Genomic DNA, 26,419 nt, shown 5'->3' on the forward strand with positions numbered 1-26,419 from the left:
GCTTTACGCTCTGGTAGAAATGTTCAAAACACGTGTGCTATGTGTGCCCTCACTTCCATAATGTGTCCAGAAAGACATGGTCCTCATCTGTCCTCGAAGTGTGTTGTACTAGGCCAGCCTCTGTCTCTGAAGTGTTTGTAAAGCAGCAGTGTGAAGGGCATCAATGAAAAGAGATGTGCGGGGATAACATACTTCCTGTGCTGCACTGACTGTTGATGATTCATTCATAGTTGCATTGTCTGTAACTGATGGAGGTTAATAGCAATGCCGTCTCCTAAGCTCTATCAATAATTGGTGAGAATGGATGACATACGTGTCTGAGTGCTGCTTTTGTGAACATTACAGTGTTGAAGCGGCTGTTGCTGCTTTCGGCCTATCCAGACCCCCTGGCATCTACAAAGCGGACTATCTCAAGGAGCTCTTTCGTCGCTATGGTGAGGTAGAGGACGCACCCCCAGCCCCTGAGCTCCCTGATTGGTGCTTTGATGATGACAATGGAGATGTGGATGATGATGGCAATGTGATTGGCCAGGACTCTGGCCCAAGCTCCTCAGCAGCATCCTCGGGGAAAAAGAAGAAGGAAAGGTTAAAACTGGTAAGCGCAAGTTTTATATGTGTGTGAGGATTTTTCCATGCGTGCTTTCAAACAAAAATGGCTTTACGAAGTTGGAAATAATGCATTTTGTATATCAATATATAAGACCAATATAATTCCACTTTAAGGTGGGTTGGTTTTTGGTTCTTTCTAGTTACTATAATAACAACTCCTAAATCGCTCCTTGAATTGCTCGAAGCTTTGCAGAAATATGCAACATGGCAACACCTTTCTCTTCAAGAAAGTACAATCCTATTTCCAAAATCGTTGGGATGCTGAAAATATAAACTAGAACATGGACAACATGTCAAACGTTGGAACTTTTAACTTTTTTGAATTTGATGCCAACACCATGTTTAAAGGGGAGGTATTCAACACTGTGTGGAAAATTGAGTGGGTAAATAATGCAACCCAAACTTTAATTGAATTACACTTGACTATTGCCAAGGCATAGTCATCATACAGATAGTAAAAAGTATTAAGGCATGAAAAAGGTATTTAGGGTGATGAAAGTAGTGCTGTTATCTGGAGTCGTTTTGGAGTCTCTCCTTACTCCTCTTGGCCTCCTGCTGGCCTGCATTTCCTGTGAGAAGTTAGAGCGCAGGGGAAGCAGCTGGTACTTTGTTATGATGTGGGAGGTAGTTTATCACACGTTTTTCTCATCTCCCCTGTACAATGTGTTTTAAGGGTGCCGTTTTCTTGGAAGGGGTGTCCGTGAAAGGGGTCGTGCAAGTCACTGAGCAGCCAAAGCTGGGGGAAATACAGAGAAAATGTCAAGAGTACGCAGAGTGGGACAGGTACGTTTTTACTCTAGAGTATGAATATTTGTGTCTGAGAGAGAAAATGCATGACTCATTCAGCTTCACTCAGGGTACAACCCACCAGGTGCTACTGGCAGAAAAAAAAAAGAAAATGCTGCACAGGCATCCTCCACTGCATTCTAATGCTTCAAAAAAGTGTGTGTGGATAGAGAGCAATTCATAATAGAACACCAAACTTACTCATCATATGACTCATTCAAATTTAGACTCAGAGGTGATGGTAAAACAGCAGTAATAGTTTGTTGTAGCTTCAGGCTGACAAAGCATTTGTGACGAGAGAAGCCACAAGAACCGCAACACAATAACTCCTTACTATTTCCTCGTCATAGTTGTTTGCCCCCATTAAATTATTATTTTATTATTTATTTCGTTTTATCATTTTCTCGTGTGTGTGTGTGTGTGTGTGCCTCTTCAAAGATCTGGTTTTCCAGGAGCCCAGCCCGTCTCCATGGACGAACGAAACCTTCATCTGCTCAAACACAATGCCTATAAAGTCAGCTGGAAGGCTGATGGAACACGGTAAGTCTATGCATGGCTGCTATCTGGATGTACTCACATCTGCAGTTTTATCAGCTCTGATAAGCCATTCAGGTCCTCACACTGTATTAGGTTGTGGTGCAGAGCTCCTCCATGTCGAGTGTTGTCTGACATTCCAGACAAGGGAGGATAGCTGTTCATCCCCTTCAGCATCTACTCTTTCCACATTTCCTCTCTCTTTTTTTAAGAAAGTAAAATGAAATGCACTGTGCTGTTGTGATATTAGATGCAAAAAATAAAATACCACCATTATATCACAGATTTAGTTATTGAGTTAAATATATAGAAAGGAATTAACCTTTAAGGTTGACATTATACAGATATAACTGTTTGTCTGTTAGATAGTAGTAGGTGGTTATCAAGTTGGTGCCCAGTTGCACCTCAGTCTTCGTCTGTGTTGCTCCATGTGTCAGCTTATGTCTCCATTTTACCCCCCTTTACCACAGGCTTGTGGTTTGACTGTTCTCAAATATATTGGTTCAAATTCTGTTTGTGCGTTTGTATATTTGTAGAATATTTGTTGTGGTCTTGTAAGTGCAAAATGTTTATCAATGTCATTGTTTGACAAAATATGCATGCATATGTCTGTTTTTTGGGTAAGCCATTTTATGTTCAAGAATATTATGTCTCTCAGGAGTACATTTGCACTGCCTTCCAGCCCTTGGAATAATGTCACCACTTTTTGTGTTGAGTTGGTTGCAACCTCATCTATGCTGATCTCCGAATATAATCCCGCTGAATCCATTCAGTTATGCTACATCATGGCTCCACCTTTCCTGTAAACCGGTTAGCTCTCGTTTCGCTCCTGATAACTACAGTATATGTTATTGAACAGCAATGATGGTAACAGTCCCTTCACCTACCAGAATAAGCTTTTGGTAGCAATTACAATTGTTCAGTCTGCTATTGGTGTTTAAAAGCCTCTCTGCCTGGTAAAGAACTTGGCACTATCTGCTGCATAGGGTGTAGTCTTAATATCCAGCTCCCATGCCATTAAGGTAGCTAATTTACTATCTTATCTCTTGTCTGTTGAATTATTTATGAATGCTGCTAGGGTTTGGTGTCTTACTGGCTGATGGATGCAGCCAGTGTCAGGTTGGTCAGATCGCACGGCAATTTCTAGGAGTAATTGTGCCACATGACACATGTAGGCTACATTTTGTTTTATCAGTCATATACATGCACATTGCATACAGTCATATTGTCCTTAAACACGGATGAAAAAAACTCTTCTGCACATTCTCATACTGTTCGCAATGAAGTCAGATGTGAGTGCTGCAATATCTCATTTTGAAAAGCCTGTTGCCATGATCAGAGAAGCCATTCATCATCTCCCCAGAGGAATTGATGCTCACCATTCCCAAGACTCATTGTTTCACAGCAAACCGCACATCTAAATTACACTTAGATAAATCTTTTCTGTCATTATTTTCAGAGGCCAAATAAGAATCATGTCAAAGTGCTGTCCGACTGTGTAACTCTATGAAGGAAACCTTACTGAAAATGACCGGGTAGGAGAGACAAATGAGTGCAAGTTAAAAAGATGTAGAGTCCATCCACAAATATTTGCCAGAGTGCATCTTAACTATTGCTGATAATCAGTTGATCAATGTGTTGGATCATAGAGCCAAACAAACTGTTAAACACAACTCAATCATTAGGAAATCCATTCAGCCTGTAGTGGCCCTGTGTGATTTCTGGACACTGGATTTCATGCATCAGTCTGGCATTGCTTCACTGTTGTCTGGATCCTGTCAATTTGCTGATGGATCCACATAAGGCCTTCCTTAAAAATATGTTTGTTTGCCAGAACTTGACCAACACAAATTGACCACTTGCCAACAATAACTTGCCCAACTTTCTGTTGCAGCCCAGTAAAAGTTGATTTGCTCCTTAAACAGTCTGTGGGTCATTCCATGACAAATCAGATAAAGTTGTTGCTGCACCATCTCAGATTTTGTTCAAACCTTGTCAAAGCCAAGGCCTGTAAAATATGTCTTCATATTATTTTCAGCCCTTATGATTACTTCATTTTTACAGCCTGAAAATCACATTTTCTGGGAAGCAATGTTTGGGCATTAATATAATGAAAAGTATTATTCATAGGCAGCCCAAACTTTTTAGGGTGGAAGACAAACATGTTCTCAATGTTTGCCTGTGCCTGTTGAGGTGTCCACGACTCTGGCAGCCTTGACAGGGACATCAAGGAGGTGGTCATCCCCCAGCCCCCACCCCCACAACCCCTCAATACCAGTGCAACACTCACCTCCACCATCACAGGCTATCGTACCCCCACCATCACTGGATATTGCACCCCTCCCCCACATGGCGATCACGAACAATGAGGTGACAATGACCTCAGTCAACAGCCATCAGACACACAGATCCCCAGATGCACCCCTCCCCCTCCCCTCCCCTCACACCCCCCATCATCACAGCAGATCAAGTAAGAGCTCAACTAAAGAAAATTCACACCAATAAGGCAGCGGGGCCTAACAGACTGTGTCCAAGGCTACTCAAGGCCTGTGCTGCTGAACTGGGGGAGCCACTGAAGCACATCTTCAATTTGAGTCTACGCCTCGGACAAGTTCCAACACTGTGGAAGACATCATGTCTCACCCCTGTCCCTAAGAAGCCACACCCTAGTGAGCTTAATGACTACAGACCTGTCGCTTTAGCATCACATGTGATGAAGACAATGGAGCGACTGGTCTTAGGTATGCTCAGACCCCAGGTACGCCATGCACTAGACCCGTTACAGTTTGCATACCAGGAGAAAGTGGGCGTGGACAATGCCATCACTTATCTTGTTGTGAGAATCATGTTCTTTGATTTCTGAAGTGCTTTTAACACCATCCAACCCCTCAGACTGGGAGACAAGCTCTTGGGTGATGGGCAGATGGGTGTGGACGCTCACCTGGTAACCTGGATTACAGATTACCTGACCGAGCGATCACAGTTCGTCAGACTGAAGAACTGTCTCTCTGACACTGTGATCAGCAGCACCGGAGCGCCACAGGGAACTGTGCTCTCTCCAGTCCTGTTCACCCTGTACACATCTGTCTTCTGCTACAACACCGAGTCATGCCACATGCTGAAGTTTTGTGACGATACTGCAATTGTGGGGTGTATCAGGAACGAGCAGGAGGAGGAGTACAGGAGCCTGGTGGAGGACTTTGTGCAATGGTGCAAACTCAATCACCTTCAACTCAACACTTCAAAGACCAAGGAGATGGTGGTGGATTTCCGCACGTCTAAGCCCACTCTGCTACCAGTCTCCATTGATGGGGTCAATGTGGAGGTGGTAAGCACCTACAAGTATCTGGGTCTCCACCTGGACAATAAACTGGACTGGTCAGCCAACACTGACGCACTCTACAAGAAAGGGCAGAGCAGGCTGTACTTCCTGAGGAGGCTGCGGTCCTTCAATGTGTGCAGCAAGCTCCTCAGGATGTTCTACCAGTCTGTTGTTGCCAGCGTCCTCTTCTATGCAGTGGTATGCTGGGGAGGAAGCACAAAGAAGAAGGATGCGGGGCGACTTGACAGGCTGGTAAGGAAAGCTGGCTCTATAGTGGGAGCTTAACTGGAGTGCATCACTTCAATATCTGACAAAAGGACCCTGAACAAACTGATCAACATCTTGGACAATGAGTGTCATCCACTCCACAGCACTATTGTAAAGCAGAAGAGCCTGATCAGCTGGAGACTTCGCTCACTGCCTTGCACAACAGACAGACTGAGGAAGTCATTTGTCCCCAGGGCCAGCTTCACTTAAGGGAAGAGGAGAGATAGACTTCTCCGAATAGTCTGTCTGCCTCTTCACCCCCTCCATGTTTGGATACTGTCTGTCCACTAGCCACTTTTTACCACTGTCTTTCTGCCTCACTGTTTGCGTGCTATATTAGCACATATGCATAACCCCTCCCTCCATGCCACAGCCGAACTGTGGCCACACTTATACCTTTTCTTAATATAGTTATTTATATATATATATATATATATATATATATATATATATATATATATATATATATATATATATATATATATATATATATATATATATATATATATATAGACTTTATTCTTGCACTGTTGCACTGTTGGACTTACTCATTTGCACCATCACCATGACACTCACTCACACAGAGCACCTTACCTTACCTTACTATGCACAGAGAATCACAGGCTCAGTCCCTGCCTCAGTCATTGCAAGCGCCTCTTGATTGATTAATCACCCACTACGTGGATACTGTTTTGGATAATTGATTTAGATTAAGTGTTATTTAGCATAATTTGTATTTCAGTATATTTAGTATATTCTTTATCTTCTACTGTCCTTATTACTTAGTTGTGTTTTTTATATTATATACTTTTAATTACTTTTTTCTGCTGTTAGTGAATGTGTGTGTGATGTCTGTATGCTACTGAGACCTTGAATTTCCTCTGGGGATCAATAAAGTATCTATCTATCTATCTATCTATCTTATCTATCTTATCTATCTTATCTATCTATCTATCTTATCTATCTTATCTATCTATCTATCTATCTATCTATCTATCTATCTATCTATTTGTCTGGCATACTCATTGATTTTCTACAAGGCCCTTTATCAGGAAAAAAGTGCAAAAAGACTGACATTAAAGGGACACCAGGCAACGTTTTCGTGTTAATTAATCATCTTTGTAAGTCGGTATATGGTTAAATGACTCATTACGGGGCGAATGAAGGCTTTCTCGCCCGCCCCTACTGCCTGTAGGAAGAATATCCCACTTGCAAGTTTGGTGTATCCTACCCGCCGACCTTCAGTCTCACAAAGTCTCAGACATCGCGAGAAGCAGGATAAGTTTACATCCTGCATCCCCAGCACAGAGGCAGGCTAACGAAACGCTAGCGATTGTTGCAAACGTGTGTATAATGGCAGAGCCGGCGAATAAGCAGCGACAACCCTTGACGGAAGATGCAAAGAAAAGGGAACGAGCTCCAGACCGAGCGAGGGCTCGCACACGTATCGACACGTACAGACGGTAGAGGGAGCTTCGTAGAGAAAAAGCATCAGGCTTGCCTGGTATCCCTTTAAGGGGGTAGTATAAACTTCAGCCAACGGAGAGTTGCTAGATTAGCCCGCTAGGGTGCGTCTAGATTTCTAATGGTGAATTTTTGGGCCTGCACTTTTGGCTAAGCTAGAGGGTTTTTTTCCTATTAAAAACATTTTGACAAATGTTAATTGATATAAGAAACAAGATAGTTCCATAAAGGTGATGTAATTACAAAAAATACTATTTTATCTGTATCTCGGCTAGATATATTGTTACTATTAATATATTATTAATAGTAATACTTAGAGCTGCTGAGAGAAAATGTGGTAAATCCAGAGATGGAAATGATCTTAGCAACTACCAGTCTTTGCTATCATCTTTTTAATTTACTATTCACTAATATAATAATAGAATAATAGTAACAATATGTCTAGACGAGTGATAAAATAGTATTTTTTATAATGTCATCACCTTTACAGAACTATCTTGTTTCTTATATCAATTAACATTTGTCAAAATGTTTTTAATAGGGAAAAAACCTCTAGCTTAGCCAAAAGTGTAGGCCCAAAAATTCGCCATTTTGGGGATATTATTGAATTCATATTGAGTTTTTGGGAAAATGTCTAAATGCCATATGTTTTAATCTGTTTAAGTTAAGGTACCCAATTTATTTAACTGTGTTTATATGAACTGTATTTAACCTGTAAGAGGTTTATGTTTGAAGGAAATTTGATAATTTCTGATATTTGACAAATATCTGACAAAATTATAATTTGTTAATGATTTAAAATTGTCAGAAAAATACTTGGGGTTTTTAAATCATCAGCAAACCTCTGTAAATATGTATTTGATAGAAAAGGACAGTTTTTTGCTAAAATGACACTGTTTTTACCGGAAATGTCCCCATAGCATAGCAAAAAGTGTGTAAAAATGTGCCATTTTGGAATACGGTGGCCATATTGGATTTTTGGACAAAATTCAACATGCCCTAAGTTTTAATCTGTTCCAATAGGGGTTCTGACCAGGAATCCTTGGAGAATATTTTGACCAAAAACTAGGCCTAATGTTTCCAGCAGATGACTTGTCTACTCTGATGCGGCTCAGCTTTTGAAAATAATAATGAGTATTTAATTAAAATGTATTTTATTTTAGTTTGTAGGTTTATCTGAGTAATTTATATAACTTCCCACCTCACTTGACTCCGTAACCGTAGCCTGCACAATATTGTTGGATTCGCAGTTCGTTGCCATGTCAATATCAAACAAAATCACCGATTTCCCTCCATTTCAGTCAACAAGAACACTAATTGTTTTCTTTAATTGTTATTGTTGATGTGTGCGCTTGCTGTAGGCTAGATAAGGAAAATGTCAAAAAGGAAACGTCAGTGACCACAGCTTGCGAGCGCGAACATATGCGGGCTTAAATGGGAAAGTTTCCATCCGAAGACTGATTCTGAAAACGCAAAATGAACTGCCCGTTATATAGGCTATCGCACACTGCAACGAGTTAGTATTGGTGTTAACCCTATTCCACTTGCATGTGAGAAATCTTTCTCACATATGAAAAATATAAAGACAAACCTGCGCTCACGTTTAAGGGCAATTCCGCGCAAAACTGTCACATCCATAACGCCAACACAATGCCATGGTATTTAGTTGCCGTTATGGATATATGACAGTTTTGCGTGGAGTTGCCCTTAAATGATGACAGCCTCAATTCTTGCATGAAACTTCACCTCACTGAATAAGCCAGCCAGACTCCAAGGCCATCACCAAATCCAATCTCTAGTAGACCTAATGTTCAATTTCGCCAAAGACATGTCAATGAAAATTGAGTGTTGTGTTGTGAACTATGATGTTACTTTGCATACCAGGACACTGGGAAAATAGGCAGTGGTGTTTAGCCTACATGGGAAGCCTAAGGCCTATACTTCTGTCATTCCACTACATTTCAAGTTACTTGCACATTACTTTCAAAACTAGTAGAAAATGTATTAAAAAATCCTGTTGAATGAAAGTAATTGTACGTTAAATATCCAAACTTTTTCTTGTAACCGTCTTTATGTGGCTCTTCTGAGATTAAAAATAAATAAATTTAGTAAAAGTGTCTCTCTAGGCAAAAAAGTTTGCCAACCCCTGCTCTAAGATAAGGCATTTCTGAGAGTGTAAAAATGATACAAAATGATGGGTGAACAAATATATGAATACAACAAAAATATTTAACAAAAAAAGCTAGTTATTTAGTTTTGAGACGATGCAGCAACGATTTTCCTGGATATTGTCTGATTTGACACGGAATGACCCTCTGTTACATGTGGATATGCTCCCATTGTATAGCCTTCTTTGCTCTTCAGTTCATTGGTGTAATGTAAGCCAGATAGGTCTCGAATGATATGATGAATAGGTATCACAACTGTTGATAAATGAGTCTGGGGGGAAAAGTTTTTCTTAGTTTTTTTTAAAAGCTTTCTAAATAAAACTCTTTATGGCAGTTAAAGTTATTTGAACTGCAAAAAGTAAAACCATAAATATATTGACTTGAGAATTATATTAAATTGTGAAAAAAAATGGAATGGCATTAGTCTGGCCAGCATCCCTGTTACCAAGCAACATTACACAGTAGTCAGTGCCAAGATTGTTATATCCCTCCGCTATTAAGTTAATGGCAGACATATCATTGTGATGAATCTTAGTTTGTCGACAAGAAAGAGAGTAGTTGGCTTATCCTAAACACTTTGTGTATATGTACAGTTTTCTTTCTGTGAATTGTTTTGGTATTTTTGCAAAAATAACAGTCCCCAAACCACAGATTTGTCTCTGAAAAAAGATGTCCCTCTTTTTTCAATCTGCTTAGAAACAAATGATGTATAGACTTTGTTTTTAAGTTCACCACCACCCCTTCTGAAATCAAACTCTTTTGAATTTTATTGATGATCCATCAGACTATTCAGTGGTTGCAAAGGGAATAATCTATTTGCCGAGATGAGGGGTTTTCAGAGACAAACCTGACGGCTGGGTATGAGATTACGGAAGCCTATCCTCTTGTCAGAATTGTATTGATCCATATCTGGTGGAGTGAGGAATGGAAGTGATAAAGCTACCCTGTCTTTTGGTCCCAGAGAAATGGGAAACAATGAATTGTATCTATTTCAGCTAAATTATCTGTTGCTCTTAACCATGCATTCACAACATTACCTGTGCCACACACTATGTTCTATCTATGTTTGTGCTAATGTTTGCTTAGAAGACGATTTTTTCCAAAGCAACAACGTAGAATAGGAGTAGAATAGAATAACAATATACAATTAGTCACATTAAAAATAACAATTTAGAGTAAAAGAAGAAAAATACATACAAATTCATGATAATAGTATTATGATAATGACATTAGATACAGTAGCTGGAAATTTAAAGGCTTTTTTAAACGCTTCTTGGAAATCCCTAATGTAGGCTATGACAACAACTTAAATTGGGAAAATGATTTGACCAATGAGGAACTATAAACGAAAAGAGTCTTGATTGTGATTTTGTTGATGGAATGGCATTTGATCAGCCACAGGGGGGCATATAATTACTATCTATTAGGCTATATGCTTGATAGTGGGAGTTTGCCAACTACCAACATACGTAGCCTATCAAATTCCAATGTCAAATCATGCTGAAAAGTCTCTCTCTATCAAACACGTAGATTACGGTGGAGACGGGGGGGATATGTCCCCATCACTATTTATAATTTGAATTTTGTCCCCACCACTTCTAAAAATGTGCAAACCAATTTTGACCGAAAAAATCCCCACATACTTAAATCATCGAGTCTAAACCATGCGATAGGCATGACAATCGTCACAGCATGCACACCTGCCTGGATATGTGTGGATCGAGTGTTGCGCGGTTAAGGTTTTTTAACATCCGCACCCACCCGACCCTCCAGTCATTTAATGCCTGCTAGAGTTGACTGTAGCTCGGAATGCAATCGGTTGCCATAGTAGGCTATCCTAAAATCCAGCGATAAAACAAAGCATGAACTCATGAGCGTCGGTCTGCCCTATAGGCTATGTATATCCTCTGATTGTAGCCTAATGTTTACAGGCTATCTAGGCGATATTTGTAACATTTATTTTGTATTTGGCCTGTTATAAAATCATGTAGGCCTTTTGAACAATTAAAACACATTGTGAACCCCAAAGTTGGAGACATGCTTGTTGGAGTGCTTTAAACTTGAATTAAAACTTTAAACTTTAATTACACCTTTGTGTTCGGTAAGGTCTGCTGTTTATTCTGATATATGGTTTGTCATGTGTTGAGGGAAAGTTCGCGAAGCCAAGATGAATGGGTAGGGAGACAGGCGCAGAAAATATGATTAAATTAAAGTTAGGCTACTTTTCTCGCGAACTGTTTACCACAACAACTAACCACCAACATCGTTTAAAAGCTGAAAAAAGCTCTTTCGTGTGATACATGTGATGTCTGTGATGAATCTTTACAGAGCAGCAGATAAGGCCTGGCCATATCGGCTCTGATGTACATTGATTTAAATGCATTATCGCTTCACTACCCAACACGCGAACAAGAAAGAAAAGAAAAAAAGAAACCAATGAGCTTATGTCACGATTTCCGATAGGCTTAGGCCTAGAGAAAAGACAGCTATTGGTAACCTAACAAGTAGGATTTGCTTTGCCTACTCTGCTGTTTGGTTGTCCCAAACTTTGAGACGACCCATACTCGCATTAACTGAATCTTATCAACCCGAACTGCGATGTTCCAAACAGAGTGACAGGATGCAATGCCTAATAATCTCACGGCATAACTGATACAGTGCGCCTAGGCCTACTGTTAAACACCTGAAAAATATTAAGCTGCTGTTTTCTTTTCATGACGAGCACTAGGCCTACGTTTGAATGATTTATGACTGAATGGAACGTTGCGTTTTTAAGCGCCAGAACTGCTTATCACGTCGTGTGACAAAGTTTACACCATCATCTTCTAATGTATCCTTATGTTGAGATGTCCATTCTCTTTGCCCTAGGCTATCATTTGTGCGTGAAGCATGTTTCAATTAAGACAGTACACAAGCTATTTTTATTGTTGTAGGCTATTGAATGATTTTATGAATGAATTGTACGCACATAGGATTACCGCTGGCAGCGCCACTGACCAAGGCCACAGTAGCCTGTGAACCTCTGATTTTCAAAGGGGAATCACGGCCAACGCAGGGGGCAACTCTTCTCTTCAATTTCCCTTCCAAATTACTTTTTATTGTCTGAAGACATCTATCGCAAGAATCTAACATTCTAAGCAACAGCAAAGCAAATGCAAGCTAACCAAAGTGCAGTCGGTTCTCCCGCCATGGTTTTGGAAATCACACACCTGCTGCATCTGAAGGCCCACGCATAATAAGGCCTACGCCTATCACTCTACACGCCCCTGTTGCACGTCACATTCTGATGCTGCCTCCTGGCTCCCCAAAATGCTGCAACATGTGAACAGATAAGCAGGCCTGCAAATTTTTTCCTCGTTTTCAGACACACGTTGCAGCAAAAAGACGTCTCATTGTTTTTTTGTCGGGTCGGGTCAGGTTCAGGTAGTTAATCAGTGCATATTGAGGGTTGAGTGGGTGCAGATTGACTCTCTTGACGTGTCGGGTGGGTGCAGATGTTAAAAAACCTTAACCGGCGCAACACTACTGTTGAGCATATTGTAATGCAGCGTTGAATGGATGAATAGCTTACATAAGGGTACCCCGCACTTTTCAAACCACACTCAAGATTATGGTTATTGTCCCCACCACTTCTAAAAACAAACTGACGCCCTTGCTCTCTATCTCTCTTTTTCTCTTTCTCTCTGACAAGTGGTCACCCAGAGAGTCTGAGAGAGACAAATCTTTCAGTTCATTCTGAATGGCTCTCATCAGAACCAGTAACCTTTTACTTGTTCTTGCCTGAACTGTTCCCCCACACTATAAGCAATAGTAAAAAAAAAATGTAATCAGTCTCTTGATTTGTTGCTTGACATTGCTGCTTGCTTTTGAAAGTGAACTATGGTAGGCTATAGCCATCTTAGTGGAATGCATGTTTCATTCGCCAAATCAAATCATATACTTCATACAGACATAAGGAGAAACTAATTATGGCTTGAAGGCTCCATAAGTATCTCTCTCTCTTTCTCTTTCTTTCTTTCTTTCTTTCTTTCTTTCTCTCTTTCTTTCTTTCTTTCTTTCTTTCTTTCTCTCTCTCTCTCTGTCTAACAGTCTCACTTACACACAAGCACACACTAGATCAGCGGTACATTATCGAACCGAGCGGTACTCCCCCAACGCAGAAGTGAGCCGCAGTAACTCAGTAGTCGGTTTATAATTTATAGTTTATAATTTCCAAAAGTTGCTCATTGCGTAGCAAAATGCACACTGTTTACACATTCATGGAACGCCTCCGGAGAACCCGTAGATGGGCCCTGACACTTCTGCAACCAATCAGAACTTTAATCTGTGCAGCCTATCTCTGTTTGAGTTTGAGGGGGAAAACACTAAGGCCAACTGACAGCTCCAATGTGAATAATGGAAAGTTTAGCGACCAACCTTTCATATCTGCCTAAAGGGAACATTTTGGATTACAAACTGAATACCATCAATGAATAGTACAGCCCACAAGCATTACTTTGCTAATGCAGTCAACTGGAGTTGACGCTTCTAACATGAAGTTGCTTATGCTGCCATCTTCCTCCAGCTGTAGAATGTTCATTACTACTGGTAATAGTAGTGAGAGTCCTCAGAGAAAACAAGCCAGTCTCTCTGTTGCTTCTCAAGAATTTGAAATGAAAAATAAACCAAAGACACGTTGTCTTTTTCCAAGGCACATGTCTCTCAAATTTAGCGAAAGTGAAACTACATGTTAGATCTAATCTATCTATCTTAATTTAAATAAATCTTTCTGAGGGCCTCAATAATATTTAAGCCCTTTAAATACAAGCAGTCTTCAGCCTATTAGTCTGAATTAGCTTATCAACATCACCTGAATCAAGTGTCCAAAATAGACTGCTGCATGTTTAAGTCAATTCTAAAAGGTTCTCATCCCCATTTCCCTTTTGCCTTGCTCAAATTGTTGCACCACATTATAATAGTATCAACCATAACAATAATCATAACAATACAATTATACTGCTGCTGGATATGTAGGCTAAGCATGCATTGACTATTTTGCTTAGAGTCCAAATAGTCCAAGTGTTCCATAGAGATTTCATTGTTTCCCTGAAGATCACACAAAACTACAAGCCCGATTTTCACGAAAGCTGGCAGAATGTAGTGAGGGAAAAGTTCTAAATCGCCAACTTTAACTTCCACAATGTTGCATGGCATGATAGGGTTTTTGGTCTGCATGGATATCTGCGCTCTTAGAATGATTTACTTTTGATATGTCTTCAACATTACATTTTGCGTGTCCTCGTGCTGCAGATCAGACATCCCGCCGATAATTTAGTTGCAGTGGTGGTGAAGGCAAACATTCGTCCAGGCATTTAATTGATTATTAAATTGATCTGTTTAACTCCACAACTTTTTAGGAAGTTTTAGACCATGGCTCGCTTGTCCACTCAACCCATGGCAGACCTATAGGGATGCAAGGATGTGACATAGCCTATGACATGTTCAAATAAACATGTTTTTTACACACGGCGTAGGCTACAGGCTACATATTTTGTATTAATTTATATTTTCAAACAAAGCCAGGGAGCCAACAGAGAGTGGCTAAAGGACAGCGGGCCAGGCGTAGCCAACTCTAGCCTGGAAATATCCAGACTCTCGTACGTACATTTCATTTGTACAGAGAGTCTGGCAGTTCTCGATAGGGAAACGTTTGCAACACTTGCATCGTGACAGGCACTAACTTTGAAATCATTGGTCAAGCCTTACCAATCATATTGATCAGAGATCCCTAACGTTACTTCCTACTTCGCCTAAACTTTACAAACTGACAATAAACAGCATCAACAGTCAGGAAACAATGCATGTGGGTCTACCTTTGCTGTAAATACATTTCTGCATTTTTCCAACTGCATTCTTTGACGTTTGCAGGCGTTGCTACTTCTGTTTATCACATCATAATAAGTTTCTGTTTCGTCTTCGCACGACCTCATCGTCATCGTTCTCAGCCACGCTGATTGGACAGGTAAAGATTGACAGGGAGAAAACCCGCGAATATACCGTAGACCCAGACGACGTACTGAAGGGAAATTAAAATTGAGCGGAAGTACGTAGGTGGGTGGAGCCAGGCTAAGCCAACTCCTGCTGTAATCTATTCATTCCACTAGGAGGCCGTTTACACGAAACCGCCGGGTGAATTTTCTCTTACCGCTTTCACACCTTTAACGACACCGGCAAGAAAAAACCTTGCTTGTACACATAGAGGTGTAACCGGCTAAATGTGCTGTAGTGCATATGCCAGACCAGTCGATGGCGCCGCAATGCGTAACCGTTAACTCATTGAGTGCCAAAAACGTAATATTAAGTTTTTCCTTCCCATGCGTTGAGTTCCAAAAACGTAATATTACGTTTTTAGCTCTTTTTTTTAATTATGAAACTAGACACTCTCACACACCTTATATGTGATTTTGGGAACTCTGTGATGAATGGAAATGAAATATATGACGATCGAAAACTCATGAAAACGCACAATCTGGACATTTTATCATAACTCGGTTGCCGCTTTGGGTCGAATCAGTGACGCATGCACGTCAGCTGAAAACCAGGCCATTTTCCGCTTCCGAAAACCGCTTGGCATTCAATGAGTTAACAAAACCTCACCGGTTTCACAAAAACCGGCGTCGTGTAAACGGCACCTAAGTTCCATGAAAATTGCCCAGTAGCTAGGCGTCGTCCATACAGATAGATATGTTAACAAAACCACACCAAAAACATAGCTCCAAGGTAGGCTAATAATAAAAGCCAGGACAGTTAATAGTTACATTCGTGGGTCTATTTGTTGGTGACTGCCTCAAAAGGTTATAATGTCAGTTAGTTATAATCAATAATGTCAGTTATAATGTTCCCTTCTGCACACATTTAGGCAGTAGGGTAACTTTTGAATTCTATGAGACATCAGTGAGAGAAATTTAAAATAAATTGACTCAGACACCCACTCTAGCTCTCTCCTCTGATAGTTGGACGAAGCAATTGAAAACTACTCTGTTGTGGTAGAAAGCCATGCCTAGTCAGGCACAGTGTCATTTTTGTCTATAGGCAAAATATATAGTTAATTGTTTCTGTGGGGGGTTTTATAGTAAGATATTGAAACCGCACCGTTACCGTGGCCCAAAAACCATGATACACACCAGACCAAGGGAACTCTGTACCGTTGCATCCCTAACACACACTCACATGCACACAAGCTGCATATGAGCAAGCCACATCTCTCTCTCCACACACACACACACACACAGACACACAGACACAGACAAGCTGCATACAGCATACTTGCAAGCCATATCGCTCATATTCACTGCCTGTGAATGACCCTCCCATGACTCTGACTGAGGCAGACTTTAAGAAGGCAACATTGTTAAAGGATTCAGTGCATATGATGAACAGAAAGCTTACATCTGATCTTGCTCCTAAGGGGCCAAGAGGAAGGTTCCCCCTAGGGCTTTTCTTATAAAAGGCTCTTGACAGCGCTCCTCCTCCTCATTAGCAGCAATTTTTCAGTGTGGCACTGCTTGAACAGCTGGTGTCCACATAAGGAACATTGTGAAGTGAGAACAGTTTGATTTTGTGTCCGTCTATGGTGCATTTGTGGTTTGGTGCCAATTTAACAGTAATAATGATGTTAGCCACTCAGCAGGTGCTCAGCTCTTATCTCAGATTAGTTTATAGGCAGACTTTTTTAAAGCTAACTGTCTAATTATACTGCAGGGAAGCCTCAGCCCTTGAGACAATGATCTCTCCAATGGGGTGCCCGTTCAAACAATCTATACATGTAGAAAACCTGTAGCCCAATTACATGCCCGCAGGTAGGCCTGCTTTAAAAATAGGATGATGGGAGAAAAACATAATTCCAGCTAAGCATTCAATAATGAATATTGAATATTATTTTATTATACGGCTCTTCACAATGCTAGTAGAATGCTCCATTGAAATTTCCCAACGTTCTACGGTCAAATATGCACCATGTAATGACTTCTGAAATATATAATGACCGCTGTCAATGGTAACAGGTTTTGTGCTTCTGAATTACGTCTGAAGCAAGACCCCCCCGCCCTCCTGTGTAGCCTATAAGTGACATCACGCCCTGTCTGCCACTCGTCTGTAGCTGATAAAAATGACAGACAGACAGACGTTCCTGTAATTTATAGATGGATAAGATGAAATAAGTGTATTTTTTGTAACCTATTGGCTTTTTTTTGTCCTGGGACCTCATGGTGGGACTTTCTGCAAACATCATGTTGGTTGGTTTTGAGATGTAGGCTAGTCTCCGCTTTTTCAAACAGCAAGTGGAAACCTCTGCACAAAGGTTTTGCATGATCTGTGCTTTCTCTCCATCCTGTTCTGCTACTTCACTGTCTGAATCAATTCTTTTGGCACTACATTTCCCTTTGTACTCAGACTGCATGTCTTTGCTGACTTGCTTTTAATCAGATTTGTTCATTTATTCATTATTCATTCATCCACTCACTCTTTCTATCTCTTTTTCCCTTTCTCTCACTCTGGCTCTCTGTGAATGGTGTCTTGCTCAGTGGCCAATATTGATTTCCTTTTTGTTTTTGACTTTTAGGAGAGAAATTACAGCCACTTGCCAACCTGAAAATCCTGTAAAGTCAATGTCAAGAATGAGATTGCATGTTGGAGCTCTGCTTCTAAAAGCCTTCTATTAGAAGCATTACATTTACCCTTTTCAGGATAAGAGTACAGGACTGACACTGCATTTTTAGTCGAGATTCAGCCCACACCAAAAATGCCTTACTGTACACACCACCACCGACTTGAGTTGCAAAATACGATCTGGCCGCTTGAACCTAGGTGGTATTTGAGACGCCTGCTGGAATATTCAGTTATATGTTACATTTTAAAAGAACCGTTGGGATAACGTATCCCTACACAGATTAACTTTTACATTTTATATTAATTATTAGTTTATCAATAAGTGATAAAAATATGAAATTGGGCTTGCTTCAATTTTGAATGATGGTCATTGACAGCATCTGGCAACTACCTCGGAAAGTATAGCATGTATATCGCTACTATCCATAACTTATTATTCAGCCTATAAAATAAAAACATTTCTATTAAATGTTTCCGGCTTCCATTAAAAATGAATGACTTCCTGTAATTTTGCAGCTCAAGTCGATGGTTTGTACATACAGTCAGCTACAGTATATCACCTCTCAGTTTAGTTTTCGTAGTTTAGTTTAGAGATATTACAATAGTCAATTGATGAGAATGGATTAGCTGTCATTCCTACTCATTCAGTGGCTGCAAGTTAACAAAATCAGTCTAACATATTAGCTCACATTATCTAGCCTTTTATAAGAAAAGCCCTAGGGGCAACCTTCCTAGCTCACATTATCCGTACCATGACCAAGACATATCGATTAAAGGTTCGACTAATGAACTCTTGTTTCCTGATGATTTCCTTTCCTTTACTAAACTGCACATCAAAATAGGCTAATTTACTGGAATATGGCATATTACCTTACATTACGATGCTTTCACCCATCTATGAATTCCATCATGACATTCAAACTTTCAGGTTTGAATAGGCCTATATAAATTGACTTCATCCTTACTTTAGAAATGCAAACTTTTCGTCAGGTGCCACAGCAACAAACCAAGTGACCGAAATTCCTTTGCATTAACATGCACAGACACAATTTAATATTCTGAAAGGGGCATTTTCCGACAAACATGCCCCAATATTCCTATTCCTATGCCAGAGGTCTTTTTCAGGTTTTTAGTAATCGAATAGGAGCCTAATTGGGTTATGGCAACTGGAATAAGATGGTTACGTGACTCATACATAATTTAAATATGTAATTATTCCGAATAAATCTGGAATATGGTGTGCATGGAAACGAAGTGAATCAAAATATAATTCCTCAATTTAATATGTTTCAAATGCATTGAAGGTGGTTGAAGGTTTGAAGATTGAAGGCTTTAGTTAAAAGTGGCTTAGGTGCACATAGGTAATGTTGACTTTAGTTTCCTATTATTTTGCTTGTTCTTTTTCCTGTATATGATTCTATGTTGGTTTCATGTGCATGTCGGACGGTGGGGTGTGTTCCCCTGGTTTGCTACTTATTGCGGGAGGGTACCCTGGCTGTTCAACCTTGATTGATAGATGCAAAGTGCACACTTTGTTTTCTGAGCCACAATGTGTGCATTGTGTCGGGGCATTGATGTGAGAGTCCTGTTAAGCAGTGCTTTAATTTAGGTTGTTACGCGACTCGGTGCAATTTGCTTTTTTTGTTGTGTTTGTACAACACATCATGTCAATCAAGTTTTCAGTGGCCGCAAATCTTATCAAATCTTTACATAGTTTGGCAAATATGTTCTTCAGCCAAAGCTTCACAAAAGTAATCACACAATTTATCAAAATCAGTAATCTGATCAACCTATTGAATATCGCCAAAGTGAGGGAAGTGAAACTTGTGTGAAAGTGAAAGTGCTTACAGCCATGCCCTTGACATAATGACATCAAGTTTCCATGGCGTCTGAAATATTATTTTACCCAATAAGCACACAAATTATAAATACTTTAATGTATAATCTGTTTGGTTGAATTGAATACACTGGTATTGCTGAATAAATGCATTACTCTCCCTTATAATAATGACTTGGGCGGTTTTGCAGACATCTGTCCTTCCTCTGTTGTTCTCCCAAGGACACATGCAGCATTCTCATCTCCTATAGATCTCATTGGCTGAACTGTCACCATGGTTACCTAGCAACAGGCAGCTGAGTGAGTTTGCAAGACGGCATGCAAGCATTGGAACAGAGTGTCAGGCTGGGTTTTGGGGGACATTCAGGATATATTTCATTAAAAAATGTCCCATTCCCTGTTTGAAGAGGCCTTAATAAGATTGGATGCTCAGGAGCATGACGTCTCGCGGTCTGGATTGCTGTGGGCGCTGAGGCTGTCCATGTAAATATGCTTTGGCAGACAGTGTCATATTGGAATTAAGCTGATCAAATACAGTGCTCTACCCCCTCCCAATATCCTATCTCAAATGTGTGGATTTCACCAGCATTGTCTGTGAAGTTGTGATAAGTTGTGAACATATGTTTAAGATTTGAATTTGTGCCTCATCAGAATCTTTCTGTTTGAACACTTTGTAACTTTGTATTGTACTATATGGTTTACAGCAAGGGCTTCTATGGTTTTGTGGCATTCAATCACTCAAGCAATCCTAAGGCTTATTTTCAGTTCAGAATGTTACACGATGTGTAACAATTTCTGGAGCCTTTATTTTACTTGTATTTGTAAATGTATATGTATTTAGGTGCTCTTTTCTACCTTTTGCCAATGTGGTGAACTGCCAAAGAAATTTTCACAACAAATAGTTTGTTGTTTGGTTAGGAAGCTGAATAACAAGTAAGTTGTACAACTGTAATCATGGAGCTTCCCAGCAATTAGGTTTTTCCACAACTGATTTATTATTTGTGTTGTGTTTCTAACAGGTACATGATGTTGATAAAGGGAAGGAATGAGGTCTACATGATCGATCGAGACAACAGTGTTTTTCACATAGAGAATCTTGAGTTCCCTTTCCGGAAGGATCCTCGCACCCACCTCTCTAACACACTACTTGATGGGGTAAGTTGACCAAATAATGATCTTTTAGATTGGGTTTTTTTGTATCAAAAGGGCAAAAGACTTAACTTACCCCTCATGGTCTCAAATAAGCACAGAGCCTTCAGGATTACACTATTGAAAATCCCTCTTTTTATCGCCTTGGGTCATGTGATTTTTTTTTTTCTCTAGAAGACAGAGACCCCTTTAGAAGAGTAGTGCAATTGTAAAACAAAATCACTGTTCAGACTAAACCAGGGATCAGATATTGCTCTTTCCTTGACTGCATATGGCTCGTTGACACATTTGAGAAAATTGTTTTCATCATAATAAGAAACTATCTATATGGTTGAAACTATCTGAATTGTAAGACGAATATCAATATGATGTCACAATCTCAACATTCAAAATCAAAGGTGAAATTGAGGATGTAGCCACGCCTCCAATATCATGTTAGGCAGATGTGCCAAGAGGGAGAAAAAACAGCTGCAACTAGTTAAAAGACACCATGGCAACTCCTGATGTAGGAACTCCCTCCTGCTTCTCTTAAATCACCGGTATGGAACTATTTTGTGTTTCATTCGTTCTTGTCAGTTACACTAACTTACTTGACTCAGCAAGTGATGATAGGTTCTAGTTTCAGTCCAAAATTACTTTAAGACATGAAACATTAACAGTGGAATATTCAATGAACAGAGCTCAACAGTCCCGTCCCTCCTTCGTGAGCGCTTAGTTTCCGGAAGTAAGTTTCCCATTCATTTCTCCCATGGGCGTCTGGAAAAATCTGTATAAAGAGTTTTAGACCCTGACCAACTACGACATGACTCATAACCATACAACATTTCATTTCAACCAAAAAATACTAACAGAAAAATGAAAAAAAAAAAGGCTAATATACAAGACTGTGTACATATTTTAATTTCCGAGCATAGGGACTACTCATCCCATCAGCCATCGCAAAATGATCCATCGCAAAATTATTTTTAACATTTTCCAGAAAACGATAGTGTGCTTCCTGTTGAATGTAAGAAAACAAGATGACTGACTTCCTACCGATTACATTGAGTAAATTCAACTTTCAAAGGTGAAAAAAATGTTTTAGTCGGATGGCCACGCATCGCTTCTGACTGCCTCTTCCTCCATCTTGGTTCAAGCAGTTTGAGCAAGAAAACAAACTTGCAGTGGTGGGAGTTAACGCATAAACATTTCCATGGCAACGGTGATCTCTACCAATCCAAGGCTATGCTTTTACCAGCTTTTACACATTAGGATGTTGGGTAGTGTAGTACTTTTCCGTGAAATCGCGAACAAAACAATTTTTCTCCAAACAAGATAGATGACCCATGAACTTTTGGCATCTATATGAGCATACATAATCGCTTATTCATGTCATAGCGGGTGTTATGTCTATCATGGACGGTTACGATTTTATGGCTTATACTCCAGTTGTCAAAGGAGAAATTGTATTGAATTCATACTTCCGGAATCGGCAGTGGGCGGGACTGTTAAGGTCTATTAACCTTGTGCCTCTTTGGAGGGATACTAAATGATAAAGCTTGTTTAATCTCACTTGGCACCAAATTCTTTTTAAAATTAAAATTGGACAGTGCAACCCAAGACTTTGTCATGTCATCTTCAAACTATTCTCCTTGCTTTCTATGAGTTGGCATATCTATCCTACAATCCTATAAAAACATGTACCCAAGAAAAAAGTATTAGGACTAGGCTACTGGTCGATCCAGGCCATGTGGACCGATGAGTTTGCTTTTATTATATGGAGGGAGTAGGGTCTGCTCTGGCATGAATGTTTAACGCACCACGCTGCAATTGCATGGAAATCAGCTTGGCATATAGTGGGGAAAGCATACAAAAAGCTCCAGTGGTACATACGTTATATCAGGTAAGCCTACATACTTTTCTCCCATCTTAGATGAATGACTACTGACAATAACCATTTTTCACACTAGTGTCATTGTGATGTATGTCATAGGTGATGTTACGTGAGAATGTCTATTTCAATTGCCAATGAAAGGATCAACAGGTGTAATTCTACAATTTAGCATTTATACGCAAACATGAGTCTAAAAAATGTGGTATTTATGGTTCACTTGGCTGAAAAGGTTCCCGACTCCTGGACTAGACTGTAGCTGCCATGGTTTGTCACATCCTGATTGTTCAGTATTCTGTTGTGTGCCAGGTTCTACATCTCATGCCGAGCAATTCAAATTTATGAAGCTCTGCTTTTGACTTAGTGTAATTATTCAGAATTGTAAGTTCACTGAAAGATGAGCTTTTTCTGTCATATACGCTTAAGTTCAGTGACGCCTGATGGTTTTGTGATAGTGAAAATGTTCATTTCTTTCAATTAATTGGATGGAAACTACATGTGCCACAAGTGACACAGTGGCCAGGCATGAATAGGAGTATTTTTCCCCAACCATGTCAAATTCATATCCTCACATTTAGTATAATAGTGCAGTACCCGCTCAAACATGCCATTCCTGAAGAAAACCTGTAGCCCAAGTACATGCCCGCAGGTATGCCTGCTTAAAAAATAGGATGATAGTGAAAAACATCATTCCAGCTAAGCATTCAATAATGAATACTGAATATTATATTATAATAGCCTATAATTAATGTGCAGTAAGCAGAATTTAGACATGGCTGCATGTGACATTTTTACAGATTAAAATGACATAAGCCTAACAGCTGTTTTGAGTTAAGGCTAAATGTTTATTGTTAAATGTATTGAATAACTTGATGATGGAGAAGACCAACCATTTTGTGGAATAATGCATCATCATATAAAAATTTGCAACAATGAGACTCAACAATCTCTGGCATAAGTGACATCACGCTCTGTCAGCCACTTGTTGTCTGTAGCTGATCGAAATTACATAAGCCTAAAGCTTTGATGTAAGGCTATATGTTTAGCCTATTGAATAACGTAATGATTAACCATTTTGTAAAAAGATGCATCATCATATGAGATTTGCAACGATGTGACTCAAAAAAAAAATCTTTGGTAGCATAAGTGACATGTCGCTCTGTCTGCCACTTGTTGTCTAGCTGTGTGGCATTCTGGTACGTCCTTACATTTGGGACCATTAGCCTATCACTCGTTTCAGTTTGGGGCCTTGCAGTCGGAATTCTTATTGGTTTATTCTAAAGTAACCTGGGCTATTCGAAGTGTCAGTTTATTGCACATACTTTTTACATAATTTTGAATAGCCACTGCATGTCTGTGTTTGTTGGCATGTTGTTGCAAAATCTGCGGAATCATTTTATGCAAGCAAACTGCATACAGGGAGTCTTTATTGTTGATTTCAGACATGATGATCATCCAAACATGTGATTCAGTGCTGCCAAACCTGTGATTCAGTGCTGCTAAAACTCCGCTTACCCCCTCTGTCTCAGTCCTGTGCTATGCTGTGCGAGAGGGCAGTGGCTACAGTACGGCGGAGAAAGCCAATGTGTGCTTCTTTTATTGATATATTTAAAGATTTGCATTATTTATCCAAACAACGTCAAACTTGAAACTGCACATACTCGTGCCCATAGCAAGACACCTTTCATGTTCAATCAAATCAATCGGACTAATGGTTCGACAGATATGCTAGTCTACAGTGCTGTGTGAGGGGGGGAATGGATCAGTAGAGCGGAGAAAGCCAATGTGTGCTTCTTTTACAATGATGGAGGTATAGAGAGGGATAGAAACTAACAGGGTGGAGGAAACAGGTGAGGGCACAAAGACTGGCTGGGAGCAATACTGATGTTCATGGCAGAAAATAACCACCATTCATTATTAACATGGTTAAGATGGGAGTAAGTGAAGAGGTCCTCGAGACAGGCTCAGACATACAGCTGCCTCCCCCTGCACACTTATATAAGGTGTGTGGGTGTATGAGACGGATGGGGTGAACGAGAATGTGAGTAATATTCCATAAGGCTCTCACAGTTAGCACTTGCATCCTGTCACTTTTAGAAGCTTGAAAGTTCAGTGGACACTTAGCGAATTTGTGTCAGGGTTTAAGAATAACTGAGGCAGAGACAATTTCAAGTAGTTACACACCTATCTATAAATTACAGGAACGTCTGTCTGTCTGGACATTCCCATATCTCTCAAACCGTTTGTCTGATTGATTTCAAACTTGGCAAGTGTCTTGCTACGGGCATAAGTATGTGCAGTGCCAAGTTTGACATTGTTTGGATTAGTAATGCAAAATATATTGTTAAATATCATTCAATCAAACAATCATTGTTTCCTTTCACCCAATCTTCTCACACCAAATGTTTTTGTAGCCCTCTGCTCAATCTCTCGCATAGAAGGTGGTATTCCTTAAAGTGCTGCTTTTCCGTTATTGTAGGTGCTTTGTGCCTTTGGCATTTGGAGGAATCTTCATTTTAAATTGTTCCTGCTTTACATATGGGGAAAAGAATTAAGCTAAAAATAAGTTATTTTAAACTTTATTTACTTTACCCCTCATGGCAAGCCGTCTTCTTACAGCTGGCATTTTTCCTTGGGCTTGTGTAGTCCACTCAAACATGAAGCAGTCATACTTATTGAAAAATAAAACACATATGCATGAGGAATGCTCCTAGGGTTGAAGCTGCCCTCATCAAGTTGATTTATAATGTTTGTGCAATTTAAAAACAGAGACCATAAAAACTGCATAATGATGCACCTGAGGCCCAAACGCAACGAATGTCTTCTGGGGAGAGGATGTCAATTTTCTGAAAGAAAAAAAAATATCTGTCATAATAGTTATCTGCTGATTAATTTGATCCAGACAAACATGAGTAGATTACAGTTTCCACTGTAGACTGGCATGCTATGAGGTGCTAGCAGCTTATCTTAAAATACACTTCACACACAAACAATCATCTTCCTCTAAAGCACCTTTTTGTCTCCAAGAGGGTCATTCAGAGACCCCTGAAAATTGTAACTTTTGTAAAAAGGACCAGGAGATGAAATTCCAACAGTGAGCAGTTGCATATTTTCTGAGGGCTATAAGTTAATACTGATACTGAAGACTGATAACGTTGTGATAAGTAGGCTACTGTATACTAACTTTGCAAAGTTAACATGAATGCATCAATTTGGAACAAAGTTGTGTAGGCTAACACTGTGCTAGTTATAGTCTGCATGAACAGTCCTTGCACAAGTCACTGTTCTGATTGGCGTAGGGGAGAGACAGGCTGAAACCAACCTTTTTGAGGGAGAGCGGTGCAGGGAGAATGTGTGCTTTCCCCTGCGCTCATATCTGCAATGAAATAATGTATCTAGGCTAATCTTTATAGGCAATCACTGCGTGCTGCTATGGAAACAATGTCAATATATTAGACACATTGTAAGTTAAGCAGGAATGGACGTTTCAGTTATTCAGTAACTGTAACTAATTACTGAAATGTGTTTCCTTACTTCGTTACCCAATAAAGTAACTAAATTACAGTAACGCATTACTATGTAACTGCTGTAGCCTCCCTATACAATGTCCCAGTGCATTTAACTGTCAAATATTGCATTTCTAATATTAGAAATATCTTAATGGCAGTATGTGTATTTAAAATTCTTCAACAGTATCTAATAGTTTGTATATGGATCGGTTTGCCACGCTTTGTGACTTTGAAAAGTTTCCATCCACTCTTTTGATG

The 26,419-nt window shown here is 39.8% G+C and overlaps 1 protein-coding gene across 1 annotated transcript in view; it reads left to right on the forward strand.

Annotated features, from left to right (window-relative positions):
- The window catches only part of rngtt (RNA guanylyltransferase and 5'-phosphatase), an 89,494-nt gene that overhangs the window by 16,144 nt on the left and 46,931 nt on the right, over positions 1-26,419 (forward strand). Inside the window, exons 6-9 of the mRNA XM_076271849.1 lie at positions 346-595; positions 1,283-1,392; positions 1,834-1,935; positions 20,653-20,788. Coding sequence (XP_076127964.1) covers positions 346-595; positions 1,283-1,392; positions 1,834-1,935; positions 20,653-20,788 — 598 coding nt within the window. The remainder of the gene's footprint in view (positions 1-345; positions 596-1,282; positions 1,393-1,833; positions 1,936-20,652; positions 20,789-26,419) is intronic.

This window comes from Alosa pseudoharengus, unplaced genomic scaffold (genome assembly GCF_046254945.1).
Source record: "Alosa pseudoharengus isolate Yale_2024_CS ecotype anadromous, Long Island Sound unplaced genomic scaffold, YU_APseudo_1.1 YU_APseudo_1.1_scf_7, whole genome shotgun sequence".
In the NCBI taxonomy this organism is placed as follows: Eukaryota; Metazoa; Chordata; class Actinopteri; order Clupeiformes; family Clupeidae; genus Alosa; species Alosa pseudoharengus.